This window comes from Gymnoscopelus braueri (genome assembly GCF_963280865.1).
Source record: "Gymnoscopelus braueri genome assembly, chromosome: 2".
Lineage (NCBI taxonomy): Eukaryota > Metazoa > Chordata > Actinopteri > Myctophiformes > Myctophidae > Gymnoscopelus > Gymnoscopelus braueri.
In genome coordinates this window covers 34,257,113-34,271,132 of record NC_137604.1, presented here as the reverse complement: position 1 = coordinate 34,271,132, position 14,020 = coordinate 34,257,113, and the positions used below count along the sequence as shown (strand labels likewise).

Sequence of the window (14,020 nt, the reverse complement as noted above, 5' to 3'; positions counted from 1 at the left end):
TTATGAGCCAGATAACTCTGACCCCATGCTAATGCTGCGTAAACGCTGAGGGACATCATAGGACGGCACGGTGAGGAATGACATCCCTCCATCAATGGGGGGGTTGACGAGGGATGGTGCCACCCTACTGTTGTTGATACTTGGCTGGGAGCTGAAGAGCTCTTGAGCGGAGCAGGCAGTGGGACGCGGCAGAAGGGTGGAGGGGTTAAGGGTAGTGGAGGGAATAACTGATGCTGGCCTGGTAGTGGAGTGGTTCCTGGAGGGCTGAAGGGGTGGAGGAAGCAGTGACACCGATGTTTGGATGTCTCCACCTCTCCGCTCTGCTTTCCATACTTCCTCCCTGGTTTCTCCTTCTATAAAACCCTCCACTTCCCCATCTCCTTTCATTTGCTTCCCGTGGTTCAAGGCCGGTTCCCCAGCTTTCCTCTCCTGCGCGGCACCAAACTGAATCTCCAGCAGAGGCGTTCTGGTGCTTACGCTGCACACTGAGCTCTCAGTGTCCTGGCCCAGACCTGAGGGCAGGGACACCCCTTTACCTATTTTTCCACCTTCTTCGTCATCGTCATCGTCACTGGTGGGCGGGTCAATGGGAGAGTGGCGTAGCTTCTGGAGCTGGGCGGACGTGCGTCGGAGAGCCCCTCCCATGAGGCCGGTGGGGGAGGGGGCTGCGATGAGAAGGCGGTTGAAGAGAGCCATGTTGGGGTGACGGCTGGCTGACTCTTCCAGGTTCTCAGCAATATCCGCCAGAGGCTGGAACTGCATCTCTTCTTTGGGAATCCTGGTACAAAATGGTTTGCACCAGGTGCAGTGATAAATTAGTAAGTGGGGAAATTATTAACTCAGTAGGTGACTAAAGTGTAACTTTTGATGATATTACCCGTACTATTAGTACCCGAAACCACTACAAAATTAATACAGAACATTATGTTAACTTAAAAAGGTGCACCACCTTTTCTTTCTATTTCAAGAAAGAAAACGTGGATGATAAACAGACCACTGTAACTTTTAAAGGCTCAATACAGGTTTACAAGTTTGTGTTTTATTAACAGTGGCAAGCAGCAGTGAAACAATTTACCATCTTTTTGCTACAGTAGTTTATGGGGGCAAAGTCCAGACTTACGCCATGTCGAAGGTGGATCCCTGGAAGGAGGGTTTGCGGAGGCGAAACAAAGTAGCAGCAGTGTACGGTGGTCTGGGGTTGGAGTCGTTCCAGTAACGATCTCTCTCCATAATAGGCAGATCCCCATACATCTCATCCACTGCCATCATGGACACCTGAGGAGTGAAACACATTTCAAATATATATATTTCAAAAGTAGGAATTTCCACATGTTCAAATTCATTCAGTGACAGATTCAAAGAAATGGTGACTAAAAGGATTGATTGAAAGTGAGTGATGGTTTTAGCATTAAGAGTGGGAACCTGGAAGTTCCTGTCTATCAGCCAGTTTGTCTCAAAGTCATCGTCATCTTCTCCGAACGGGTTGATCAACTGCTCCGCAACCTTCAGGACAAGATAACAACAACCATTATAATGTCTCTCTTCACATAGTGCCCAAAAAAAGCACAAACAATACGAAAGTAATCTGTCTGACCTTGAGCCACCCAGCATAGAAGAAGAACTGCAGCAAGGTGAAGATGGGCACATAGAGGTCAAGGTCATGGCCTGGATAGCCTTGGCTAGGGTCCAGGAACTGGCGACCAATCAGACACACCAGGAAGAAACTGTACACTGCCAATGTCACCACCTAGGGGAGGGACGGAGGTGGAGAGGTAGAGATTCAGAACGAGGGATGAATTGGGACAAAGTGAATATAAAAAATTATGTTCATAGGTTGAGGGAACGTGCAAAGAGACTTTAGTAAGTCCTTCAGAATGATACTTTAGCCGAAATAGATAACATGTCCAATTATAAGATTCCATGGATTAGAGGTGAATAACAGAAGATGGAATGAGAAATGGTAGATTTGCCTGTGTGTAGACCAGGGGCACACTGATCATGTCATAATGGAATAACATACTGCAGTTCCCTCTGAAGGCATTCAGCTCCTGTTGACAGGCAGATTGATAAAGACAGACATCAAAGAGACTGTCAGCAACTATCTGAGAACATTTTTGAGAATAAGCCATAACCAAGAGCTTCTGTGTTTGTGTGAATAATAATAATAATAATAATAATAATAATAATAATAATAACAACAATAATAAAATAATAATAACATTAGTGTGTCTCGAGCCCGCTTTCCGTACAGTAATTTGCACACACACAGCAACCTGCAAAGCGACTGGATCCCAGTCTACGGGTAAGTGTGTTGCTCAGGTAGAGTATACTTCAACACTTCGACTGGGCGGGCTGGGGGGCAAATCAGTAACCTTCTAATTACCAGATGGCCTCTCTACTCACTCAGCTATGCGTGGGTGCGTGCGTATGTGTACAGTGCAGGACCTCTAGCAGTAGTTTGAGTGTGCTGTCATCTTTGATCCTGCCCTCACAGCGGGCTGCAGCTGCCAGGTTGGTGAACCACACACAGGGGATCCAGTACTTGTTGTAGGGACACTGGAGACCTTCAAACTTCTTGCGCTCCTCTCTCGTCATGAACCCTTTTCAACAGTGGACACTGATCAATGCCATTGTAGAATACTGAATGTCTTTCTCAACCAACCCCTTATAAACAGTAAAATGGCTAATAAGGGGTTGCACCTGGCTGCTAACAGGCATGATTACTGTACATGTATGATGTCAGATGCATTTCAAAGACCTATTAAACTATTACTATCAATCATAGTACCCCATACAGTCAAAAATATTGTTCTATACACACATTCTGTTCTAACATAATATATGCTGTGATTCTAAACTTGATGCTAGATTATGACATTAACCATATAGGCATGTAGTTGAGTAATTTCTGGTGTTGTAATGCTGCACTTGATTTTAGTAAGAAATCCAACTATTTAAATGAATATAATATTTACTGAATTGGTGTGTTTCAGACAATTGACAACTCTAAATTAATACTAAGATTATACATAACTCTGATGTCCGGCAGAAACCAGCTAACTCCAAAATGTTCATTTTTCAGGAAATGAAAAAACAAAACAAAAGGTGGAGTTAAGAGGTTTTGTTCATCATTGATAAGAACAGCTGAATGGACCTCCAAGCTCACAATGAGGTTGAAGGTCAAAAGGGGGTGGAGCCTGGAGTCAGCAAAACCAGCTAACTCCATCCCCTTTGGTGGACTTAGCTGGTTTAGCAGAAAGTTTGAGGATCCAATGGAGTTAGCTGGTTTTGTCAGAAGCGCTTTTTAATACTTTTAATCAACACACAGACGTAAAGGGTGTTTAATAGCCCTGATTTATGGAAAAAATGCAAAAGCGGAAAAATTTAGTTGGCTGGTTTCTGCCGGACAGCAACGATAAGCAGCCAGAGCATCTGCTGCCCTGCGCAGAACCTTGCTGAACCCTGGTTCATGTCCTGACCACACCTCATTGATGCAGCCAGGCCAAAATAAAAGTGTTATCATCACTTCCTTCTCTTTGTAACTTGTGTAAACATGTTGGTGAGAGGAGATAGTTTGCCAGGATGGAAAAAGCATTTGTCATCTTCATATTTCATGGACTCATGACTAGCATTTTTCTGCATGTTGCTTACCAGCTTATCACAAATTACATTCTTGTTATCCAACAGCTACAGTAAATGGCCATTGTGGTACCATGTTCTCTTGTAAATGTCCTTTCCTTCTCTAGCCTAACTCACCAGCTTCCACCACATGATCTATCGTGGGGAAACGCTTGAAGACAGCAGTGCTCACAGAGCGAAGAATGAGGAGGGCCGACAGACTGGCGTAGCGCATCATAGTGCGTCTCAGCAGGCGCCCTCGCTCATCGGATCCCTGTAGGCCCCCTGACAAGGCACACATTAGCCTGTCAGGGAGAGGGATACAGGTGTACTGACTCCACCAACGGTTCACCACCAGAGTCACGTAGAAACCTGTGAAGCAACCAGCAAATCATTAGATCCACCAAATCCCCGTGGCCAGGGATCACACCATGCTATATATATCCCAATGATGCATTCCAAGTTTCACAGTGAAACCATTCAATTTACCCAGTACAAACGACATAGGGATGAGACTGGCATAGTTGTTGCAATAGATGGCCAGTTTTTCAAAATACCGCTTCTGGTCATCATAGAGCAGAAATCTAAAAGTATAACAGAACAGTTAATGACAGATCATGTGTCAATGAGACTTTATTTCTTTTTAACATACATTTAAAACTATGCAGTGTAAAGAGTGCTAAACAAGTCATTGTTTGTTGCTAAAATACAGACTTACCTGTAAGTAACACTGATTGCCGTATACATAGCAAAGAAAGCCAGGATCTCCTTATATAGGACCTTGTAGATGCTCCCCTTCCAGGTCAGAAGCAGTTTCGAAAATCCACAAAAACGGGCATTTGCGACTCTGGCCGTGTAGGTGACAGTCATTTGGTGACAGGGAGGTTGGGTCTTCTTAAGTAATGCTATGTAAAAGGAAGAATACATTTGCACATTACACAGACTTTTGAGCACAATATGTCCAAGTGGGATTAGCATTAACTTGAGAGACTGGGATTTGATTCCTCCTCAGCACCGCATTCATCTTTATCTCCACAACCATGCTGGCCCCCCAATATGAAAACTGTAAGATCTGCACTGTCTGTTACTGACTATTGACTCCTGTATGAACTCTGCACACTTGCACATGGACTAGGATGTACATCAGAACTTTGACAGATGCCTGTTGAGGATAAATGTTGAGAGCCTACTTATATATTCAGCAATAAACTGTTGAAGGCCTGTTGACAGATCATATGGTATACAGTCTCATATTGGCCGTTGCATATTCTTATATTTTCATTGCTGATCATCTATACTTATATTAAGTCATATATTCATTGTTGATAGACTATAGGCTATATTCATCCCTATACTCAGTATTGATATAGGCCTAATGTACAGTGTATATATACAGTATGCATAGTCTAAGATAGACTACAGATATCACCCATATACTAGCCTGTAGTATTCATTGTTGATAGACTATTCACTAGACAGATACTAGTGATAGATGTAACCTATATTCATTCATGTCAGTGATGTCACTGTACATTTCAATTTAGTGATAGTCACTCATTCAGAGATCCAGTGCAGATATCTAGGGCCAGCAGCCCTCAGCCTCTCACGCTAGTAATTTATCGAAATCGAAAAGAAGACGTGTTACTTACCTTATTGTTTTCTTCTTCTTCTTCTCTTGGTATAGCCTGGATCCTTTGAGTGATTTATACTAGTGATCTTTGTTAGAAAGTCTCATCGCATAATTGGTACCATTGGATAAGTGAATTGAATTCATGTATGCCACAGTGTTTGTTTGGCACAATGTTTTAAATAACTGGAAACTGTTGGCGTCACAGTACTGTAAAATGAGACTCGGTAGGCTACAATAATCAGTGAAGCTTCATCGGTGCGTTCAGTGGTCAGAGCGCCCCGGGGTAAATCCCCCAAACGAGAAGGAGGAGCTCGTTATCGCGGCCCCCCGACTGAGAGAACAGGACCAGCACAGTGCGCTTCAATGGACCACTGATGGACCACAAGCGACAAGCCGCCTCGACGCCGGTCCACTGGAGCTAATATATAAGAGGTCCAAAGTAACATGCAGTCAGTGGTGTAAAGTAACTAAGTACATGTGCTCACTCAAGTACTGTACTAAGTTTACAATTTTGAGGTATTTTTTACTTTCTTCAGTATTTACAATTTGCAATACTTTTACTTCTAGTTCTACCCCACTAAATCTCTGAGGAAAATATTGTAGCCTACTTTTACTCCACTACAATTATTTGAAAACTTTAGTTACCTTTTAGATTTAGATTTTATTACTAAACATACAGTAACCACCAAGCACAATATATATTTCAGCTATTCAAACTCATCACGTTGTGAGCTTGTAGATCTGCTGTTTTCAAAAGATTTGTATTTTGAAAACATTAAATGGGACATTCTGCATAACGAGTACTTTAACTTTTGATACTTAAGTATATTTTGATGCCATTACTTTTGTACTTTTACTAAAGTAGATTCTGAATACCAGGCTTTTACTTGTAACTGGGTATTTCTACTTTGTGGTATTGATACTTTTACTCAAGTATTACGAAACCATCAAGTTTGCCATCATGGCCATGGCAAAGCAAACATTGGCTACAGTAAAAAGCCTAATTATGTTTGTTCTTGTCGCCAGTTGACTGTTGTCTAATTAGAGCCGAGGCCCTAGTGTACTGTGTACCCCACAGGAGGCTGCGTGTTTGCTGGTCCTGAATTGTAAGGTCAAAGGTTAACTGCAAAGTCAGGCAATCAGGAAGATCCGTCAAAGCGAATCTGTGGGTTTTCTATTTCGCAGGGGCTTGATTCAGGTAAAGGGTGTGTGCACGCCTTAGTTGTTTCTCAGCACAGCCATGTGTGCTTATTTTTTACTGATCCCAAATCTTTCTGAACTTCATACTATCCAAATTAGGTGGCATTCAATTTATTCTGCAATTATAAGATTGAAAAGATCCCAAGTTTATTTCCATTGACAAATGCTTGCTGGTTGCTTGGTTTCTCATGTATAAACTTCCCAAATATTTTATTAGCAATAAAAACTATATAAAAAAATATATAGTTATGAGAAATGGGCTTAGGTTTAGCTACTCGGAATTCTTCACCAACTTTGGTACGCGTTACTCCAAGGGACAGGGAGACCCTTTAAACAGCCATTGAACACTTTATTTTAACAAAAGAAAATCACTTACTGCAAGTTTAACACCTTTTCCCCAACATAAGACAACCACATCATGGCAAAATTTACTCCGATTTGTGTATTAGGATATTCTTATCATTCTTTTCGGAAACTTTCTAAACCCTCATTTAATATTTCAAAAATAAAACCAAGCAATAGATCAAAGAAAACTTTCAAGAGCAAGACAAGTTTATGCACCTCCTTAATGTTTGGGAATTAACGTTTTCTAGGTTTGTGTATAAACACACAGCAATACTGTCCCTTGGAATTTCATTTTGGTTATTCCATTCATTTTAGTGATTAAATTTGACGTTTTGCATCCAATAAATAAAAACGGAGCCAGCAAGGGGCCAGGTCGACCATCACTGAAAGCATAAACCAAGTTTCAAACATTGATCATCATCCAGTTGCAACACCAAGTGGCCATACACAGGCACATAACCTGATGACTTCAGTTAATTTGCTTGCATGACACCCCTGCTCCCTTATACCTCTTATTACTGCTACAATGATGAAGCCAAGAACTTACTATAAAAATCCAGTGTGAATTTAACACCTCACATTTGACTCTCTTAATGAATAGTAAAAAAAATATAAGTTGAATCTTCAAGTCTACATTAAATGTTGCAGTCATATTAGAACCTGGAAGATGGCCCTGTCATTGTTATGAAACATCTAAAATGACTTCCTCTCCACGTCAGACTAATATTTCAAGGGCAAAACATCCATGGGCCACTCAAACCAAGTTTTGTAGAAACATTGCAAAACCCAGGTCCTTCAGAGTATGTGGCTTATTTTAGATAATTTGATATGGGATAAAAAGTTAACCACATCCACACACTCATTTGACTCACAAGAAGGCATCGAAGTGATTTAAGTGTTTAGTGGCATTTTCAACATCCGACAGTTTGTACTAGAACTAAGCATGTACCAGCCACAAGATGGCATCAGTGGGAAGTTAAATGTTTTTTCCATTTAGTGTGCTTCATCAAATGGAATCAAACAAGCACTGTGTAAATACATTTTTATTGACAATAAATGCAACTGAAATCATGGATTTTGCACCACCACCACCACTCACACCTAACCATTTAATTTCCAGACCAAGCTATACATTTTCACATAACACATTTGGTAACAAATAGTCATTAATTTAGACTTAACTTTTAGTTTCAAGTCCTCACAAAAGCAGCCATATTCAGTAGTTCATGTTCTTAATCACTTGAACCATGGCATCATATTCCGGGCTAGTTTAGTTTGTTTCAAAATGGCACACCTACAAGCTCACAACCTGCCAGCTTTTAGAGCTGCCATTCGTCATACAATTAAGTATATAGGGCTCAATGGCCAACTTGCAGTAAACAAACCTGAAGGGGGACTGGAATCATCCACTTGGACAGCCTCATAACCTACAAGAGAAAGTAGTAACAGTCAGTGTATGCAAAATGTTTTACACCTCATCTTCCACTACACACCAAATGACCTCACAGAAATAGCTGATCTACAAGCTCACAACATATTGCAATGTGTTGAGCTTATTATTCAATAGTTTTACCTATAGAAACCTAGATACCTCATTGGCCTCTACAGTTCATTAGAGCGACCTGTACCGCGGCCACCATTTTGAAGAAGGCAAGCTTCCCGACTACTGGCCAATCACAGCGTGTCTTTTCCAGGACTTGTCAGAATCTTGTTGTATAAAAACAGCCCGTTATATTTTTGGACAAAATAGATTCTGCCCCGGAAAAGACGCGCTGTAATTGGCAACAGGAAGCCTACTGACAAAACGGCACCCGAGATACAGACACCACAGAGCTGGAGGAGGTGTCTACCTTTATAAGTCTTTGGTTTTACCCATCGTATAGCCATGTGTGCCACTAGGGTTCATGTGTTAAACCCTGCCAAGAATTGTGTGCATAACATTTCTATGCATAGATTAGTGAATGAGGTCCATTGTCTCAAGACTTAAGTCAGATCTCTGGTAGATTAGTACTACCGAATCTGTGCCAAAGTCCAGAGCTTGCTTTTCCAAAACCGATATATAACCACAGAAGAGAGGAAGACTCTACCATGGTGGAATGGGTTTGGGTTTCATCAAGTTATCCCACCAAATGCTAGCCTGTTCCAAGTTTAGCCTTCATTTATAAAACAGCCAAAAATAAATATAATTCTGAGGCTAAACCAAACATACCTGATAGCCAACAGCTTGTTGATGGTACTGGCTAACCCGTTTTACTTGCAGTAGGAGAAAAAAAAAAGGTCTAAATACAATAAGTTTCTTCCTAGGTCGTGAATAATGCCATTGTAGAGACCAGCAAAAACGGTTAAACCTAGTCCTGGACCGGGGTTTTTTGTATTCCATAAATATATATAAAAGGATTTGTCTGAAAAAAACTGGAAAAAAGAAAAGGTGAAAATAGCCGATTACAATGAGAGCTTGTAGGTCGGCTGTTTTCTTCAGGTTTTGTCCCGGTGAGACACAAAATGTGTCTTTTGGGTTTTGAGCTGAAGAGTTTGGGAACCACTGTTCCATCTATACTACTGTCCAGCTTGGGCTGCGTTTTAATGCAACCAGAACTTGATACAAGCAGGCTGCAGCATCCACAGCATCTAAAGCTCAATGCTTTAAGCTCCGTTTATAAACGAGTATTAACAATTAACCACTTCCTATTGCAAGTAAAGCTGATCAGCACAGAACGGGGTAATAAAAGTCCACATCTAGTTCCTCCACTCCAGGGCAGCAAGTCGTTGCCTGTAAAGCAAAAAAAAAAGTTGTCACATACCGGTACACATTCAGTATTAAAACACAGCATCCAAACAGTATGAGCGCATGCCCTCAAAGACTCTAGTCAAACTTATGTGTAGCCTAAAATAAAAAGCATCTGCTGTCAGTGGTCAACTCAATCTTCACATCCTCATAATAGAATGTTTACGTCCGTCGACAAACTACCCGCTTCATATCTCTCATAATGATCCATGGCTGGTTTTAGTTCCATTGTGCAGCCTGCACTTGGCCCAGGTGCAATTTTGTAATTAATGGCAATACTACATGCTCACTTATTGTGTGCAGAACATTTCTATGCATACATTAGTGAATGAGGGCCATTGTCTCAAGACTTAAGTCAGATCTCTGGTAGATTAGTACTACCGAATCTGTGCCAAAGTCCAGAGTTGCTTTTCCAAAACCGATATATACCACAGAAGAGAGGAGGACTCTACCATGGTGGAATGGGTTTGGGTTTCATCAATTTATTCCACCAGCCGCTAGCCTGTTCAAGTTTAGCCTTCATTTATAAAACAGCCAAAATATAATTCTGAGGCTAAACCAAACATACCTGATAGCCAACAGCTTGTTGATGGTACTGGCTAACCCGCTTTACTTGCAGTAGGAAAAACTGTCTAAATACAATAAGTTTCTTCCTAGGTCCTGCATAATGCCATTGTAGAGAAAATAAACGGTTAAACCTAGTCCTGGACCAGGAGTTTTGTATTCCATAATTGTACATCTAAAAAAGGATTTGTCTGAAGAAAAAAAAAGAGGAAAAAAGACGGTGAAAATAGCCGATCTACAACGAGAGCTTGTAGGTTGGCCATTTTCTTTAGGTTTTGTCCCGGTGAGACACAAACTGTGTCTTTTGGGTTTTGAGCTGAAGAGTTTAGGAACCACTGTTCCATCTATACTACTGTCCAGTGTGGGCTGTGTGTTTTAATGCAACCAGAACTTGATACAAGCAGGCTGCAGCATCCACAGCATCTAAAGCCCAACGCTTTAAGCCACGTTTTTAAACGAGTATTAACAGTTAACCACTTCCTATTGCAAGTAAAGCTGATCAGCACAGAAGGGGTAATAAAAGTCCACTTCTAGTTCCTCCACTCCAGGGCAGCGAGTCATCGTGACCTGTAAAGCAAAAAAAAGTTGTCACATACACATCCAGTACTAAAACACAGCATCCAAACAGTATGAGAGCATGCCCTCGAAGGCTCTAGTCTAACTTATGTGTCAGTTGACCTCTAAATTAGTCAAATAAAATCTTCAGTTTCTCACTCACGATTTTGCTTTTAAGCCTGTCGACAAACAACCCACTTCATAGCTCTCGTCATCATAATGATCCATGGCTGGTTTTAATTCCAGTGTGCGGCTGCACTTAGACCAGGTGCAATTATGTAATTAATGGCAATACTAGATGCTCTTTTATTGTGTGAAGAACATTTCTATGCACATATTAGTGAAGAAGGTCCACTGTCTCAAGACTTAAGTCAGGTCCTGGTAGATGAGTACTACTGAATCTGTGCCAAGTCCTGAGCTTGCTTTTCCAATACCACGATTCCACAGTAGAGAGGAGGCCTTTACCATGGCAGTATAGGGTTTGGGTTTCATCAACTTATTCCATCAAGTGCTAGCCTGTTAACACTACATTTATTAATGTAGCCAAAATAAATATAATTCTGAGGCTAAACCATACATACCTGATGGCAAACAGCTTGTTGATGGTCATAGTTGGCCTGCTTTACTTGCAGTAGGAAAAAAATAAAAAATCTATACAATTCTTCCTAGGTCCTGCATACTGCACAAAGCCAGTGTAAAGATCAGTAAAAAGTGGTTTAAACTATACCTTGACCAAGTACTCCAAATGTTCTATACAGTCGTTTACCCGACAGTTTAAAAAAAGTATTCTGTAAATGTAAAAAACTAATTTTACCTGAAAATAATTTATATTTAAGGGAACAAAAGTGAAGCTGACGCTATGCAAGCTTGCAGGTCTGCTATTAATTTGCAACCGAAACTTGATACAAGCAATCTACAGCATCTTAAGCCCAAAACTTTTAAGTCTAGTATTAACAGTTAACCACTTCCTACTGCAAGTAAAGCTGATTCGCACAGAAAGGGGTAATTCAAGTCCACATCCATTTCCTCCACTCCAGGGCAGCAAGTCATCATGACCTGTAAAGCAAAAGAAGTTGTCATAAATACACACATCCAGTACTAGAACACTGCATCTATGGTATGTTATTAAGAGCAGATGATCAATACAAAGTAAGAGCACGCTTCATATCTCTCGTCATAATAATCCTAATGAATGATCCATGGCTGGTTTTAATTCCAGTGTGCGGCCCCGCACTAGGCCCATCCTGACAACCAGGACAGGCCACTCTCGTTGGAGCCGAGTCCTGCACAAGCACAGCAGCAGCAGCCTCTAAAACAGAACCTGCTGCGCCGAGCCACACATACAGGACGTTTATCTACCAGCCCTGTAACACCGAACCAGACACATGTCTTCTGGACAGCTGACTTAGAGCTGGACGAAAGAACAAAGTGATCAGACGATCTACAAGCCAGTGGTGGAAAGTAACTAAGTACATGTACTCGAGTAAAATTTTGAAGTATTTTTTACTTTACTGGAGTATTTCTTATTTTCAGTATTTAGTTTTACTTCATTACCTCAGAGATTATACTTTCACTCCACTACGATTTGAAAACTTTAGTTACTTTGTAGATTTTACAAAACATGCATACCCACTGGCCACTTCAGCTTTTTGAAAGTAGCCGATCTAAAAGCTCACGAAGTGAGATTGTAGACCTGCCATTTCCAAAAATGTAATTATAGCCTACATTTTATACATACACTTTCACTCAAGTCAATTTTGAATTCAGGACTTTTACTTGTAAGAGTATTTCAACATTGCATTACTGATACATTTACTTAAGTAAAGAATTTGAGTACTTTTTCCACCACTGCAAAGTGATCAAAATCTACAAGCAAACAATGTCGGACGGCAAGCGCCATCCTAGGCTTCAGAAACACTGTACCTTGTAGAATGAAAGCAGCAGTGGACTTAAACGGGCGTTCTACAAAATGCTTGTTCGTTTCATTTACTGAACAGTAATAAACATGGATAAAATAAGACTAAAGAATAGTTCTTACATGCTGTTCAAGAGCCATCGTCCACGTGAAGCAGCATGTGCGACCATTTCTCTTGTCTTCAGGAAGTGAGAGAGAGAAAAGATGGAGGACTCGTGATTATTTATACGGACTGTCGCGGTGCATTGTGGGGCCAACTGCATGGTAGTGAATGTTTATATGGAATAATATCACAAACGTTACATGATTATTTATTACATATATTATATTTACATTTAATAATTCGTCATTTCTGTTTTTTAAATCAGGGGTTGTCAACCTTTTCAGGCCGTGACCACCCCAAAGTAATCATATTTTAACTGGGGACCCCCCAAAATAATCATATTTTAACTGGGGACCCCCCCACCCTGACAATAAGCACTTGGAATTGTAGGATAAATATTGTTGCGAGGCGTTGTGAGCTTGTAAATCGGCTATTGCCTCTTTCTTATATTATTTGACAATTTGACCAATGTTTGATCAGTTTTTATAGTAGTTTGTTGATTGTTTTTGATGCAGTAATGGTCTTTTTTTATTTTGTCATTTTTTTTAGGTCGTCATTTCACTGTCATGTGGGGACCCCTCTCGGGGTCCCGACCCACAGGTTGAGAACCACTGGATTAAATGAATAAACTCGTGTCTTTGAATTGATGCATTTGTCCCGTTTCTTCTGGCTCCTTAACCAGTTCCTGTACTGACTATTAGTGGAGCACATAGCAATGGCACAACTAGGCCAGAATAGTAAGTACATTCATTTATACCCAGAGCGTCCACACAAAAATACAACAAAATACAACAGAGGGTCAATGATTCCGACAATTAATTTTGCTTGAATAATAAGAGACACCACTATGCCACCTGGCGGCCAAATTGAGAATAGCAGTTGTATTCCAACTAAATCGAGCAGCTGTCACTGTCAATGAGGGACTTTATGCGTCATACGACGGTTCATGGTTCCAGTCAGAACAGAGAAAACATATTCACAGCATACCTGACATTAACATTTGGTTCAGAAGCCTATATGTCACCACACCAGCAACCAGTCCCATGACAAATCAGTGTCTCCAAAAACACTTTCAGAAAGGAAGATATTTGTGAGCCAAGGAAGCCTCAACGTAGCCTGGTAAACCCTCCCTCCGGAAATCTCATTTCTATTTGATTCCTGGAATCAAATAGAAATGAGATTTCCGGAGGGAGGGTTTACCAGGCTAGCCTCAACGTGCTCACAATATAAACATGTGTAAGATGCATGCTTTGATTTCTAGGTTCCCCTCTAGTAGTACGTTCTGAAAAATATCTGGCATAAAGT

At 40.9% G+C, this 14,020-nt stretch overlaps 1 protein-coding gene and 1 long non-coding RNA gene across 2 annotated transcripts; both read right to left on the bottom strand.

The window, feature by feature from the left end:
- LOC308095243 (bestrophin-2a-like) lies at positions 1-4,488 on the bottom strand (the record flags this gene model as incomplete). The annotated part of the gene is made up of 9 exons (XM_080442227.1): positions 1-778; positions 1,121-1,275; positions 1,423-1,503; positions 1,595-1,747; positions 1,971-2,048; positions 2,446-2,600; positions 3,757-3,990; positions 4,108-4,202; positions 4,337-4,488. The coding sequence occupies 9 exons, from the start codon at positions 4,486-4,488 to the stop codon at positions 1-3; spliced, it is 1,881 nt and encodes a 626-aa protein (XP_080298353.1).
- Positions 4,489-7,454: 2,966 nt separating this feature from the next.
- Positions 7,455-12,796, bottom strand: LOC308105279. The gene is made up of 5 exons (XR_013934894.1): positions 12,736-12,796; positions 11,279-11,753; positions 10,147-10,709; positions 9,003-9,563; positions 7,455-8,220 (listed from the first exon to the last, which is right to left on the bottom strand). It is a non-coding gene; the product is annotated as an uncharacterized lncRNA (long non-coding RNA).
- Positions 12,797-14,020: the final 1,224 nt, after the last annotated feature.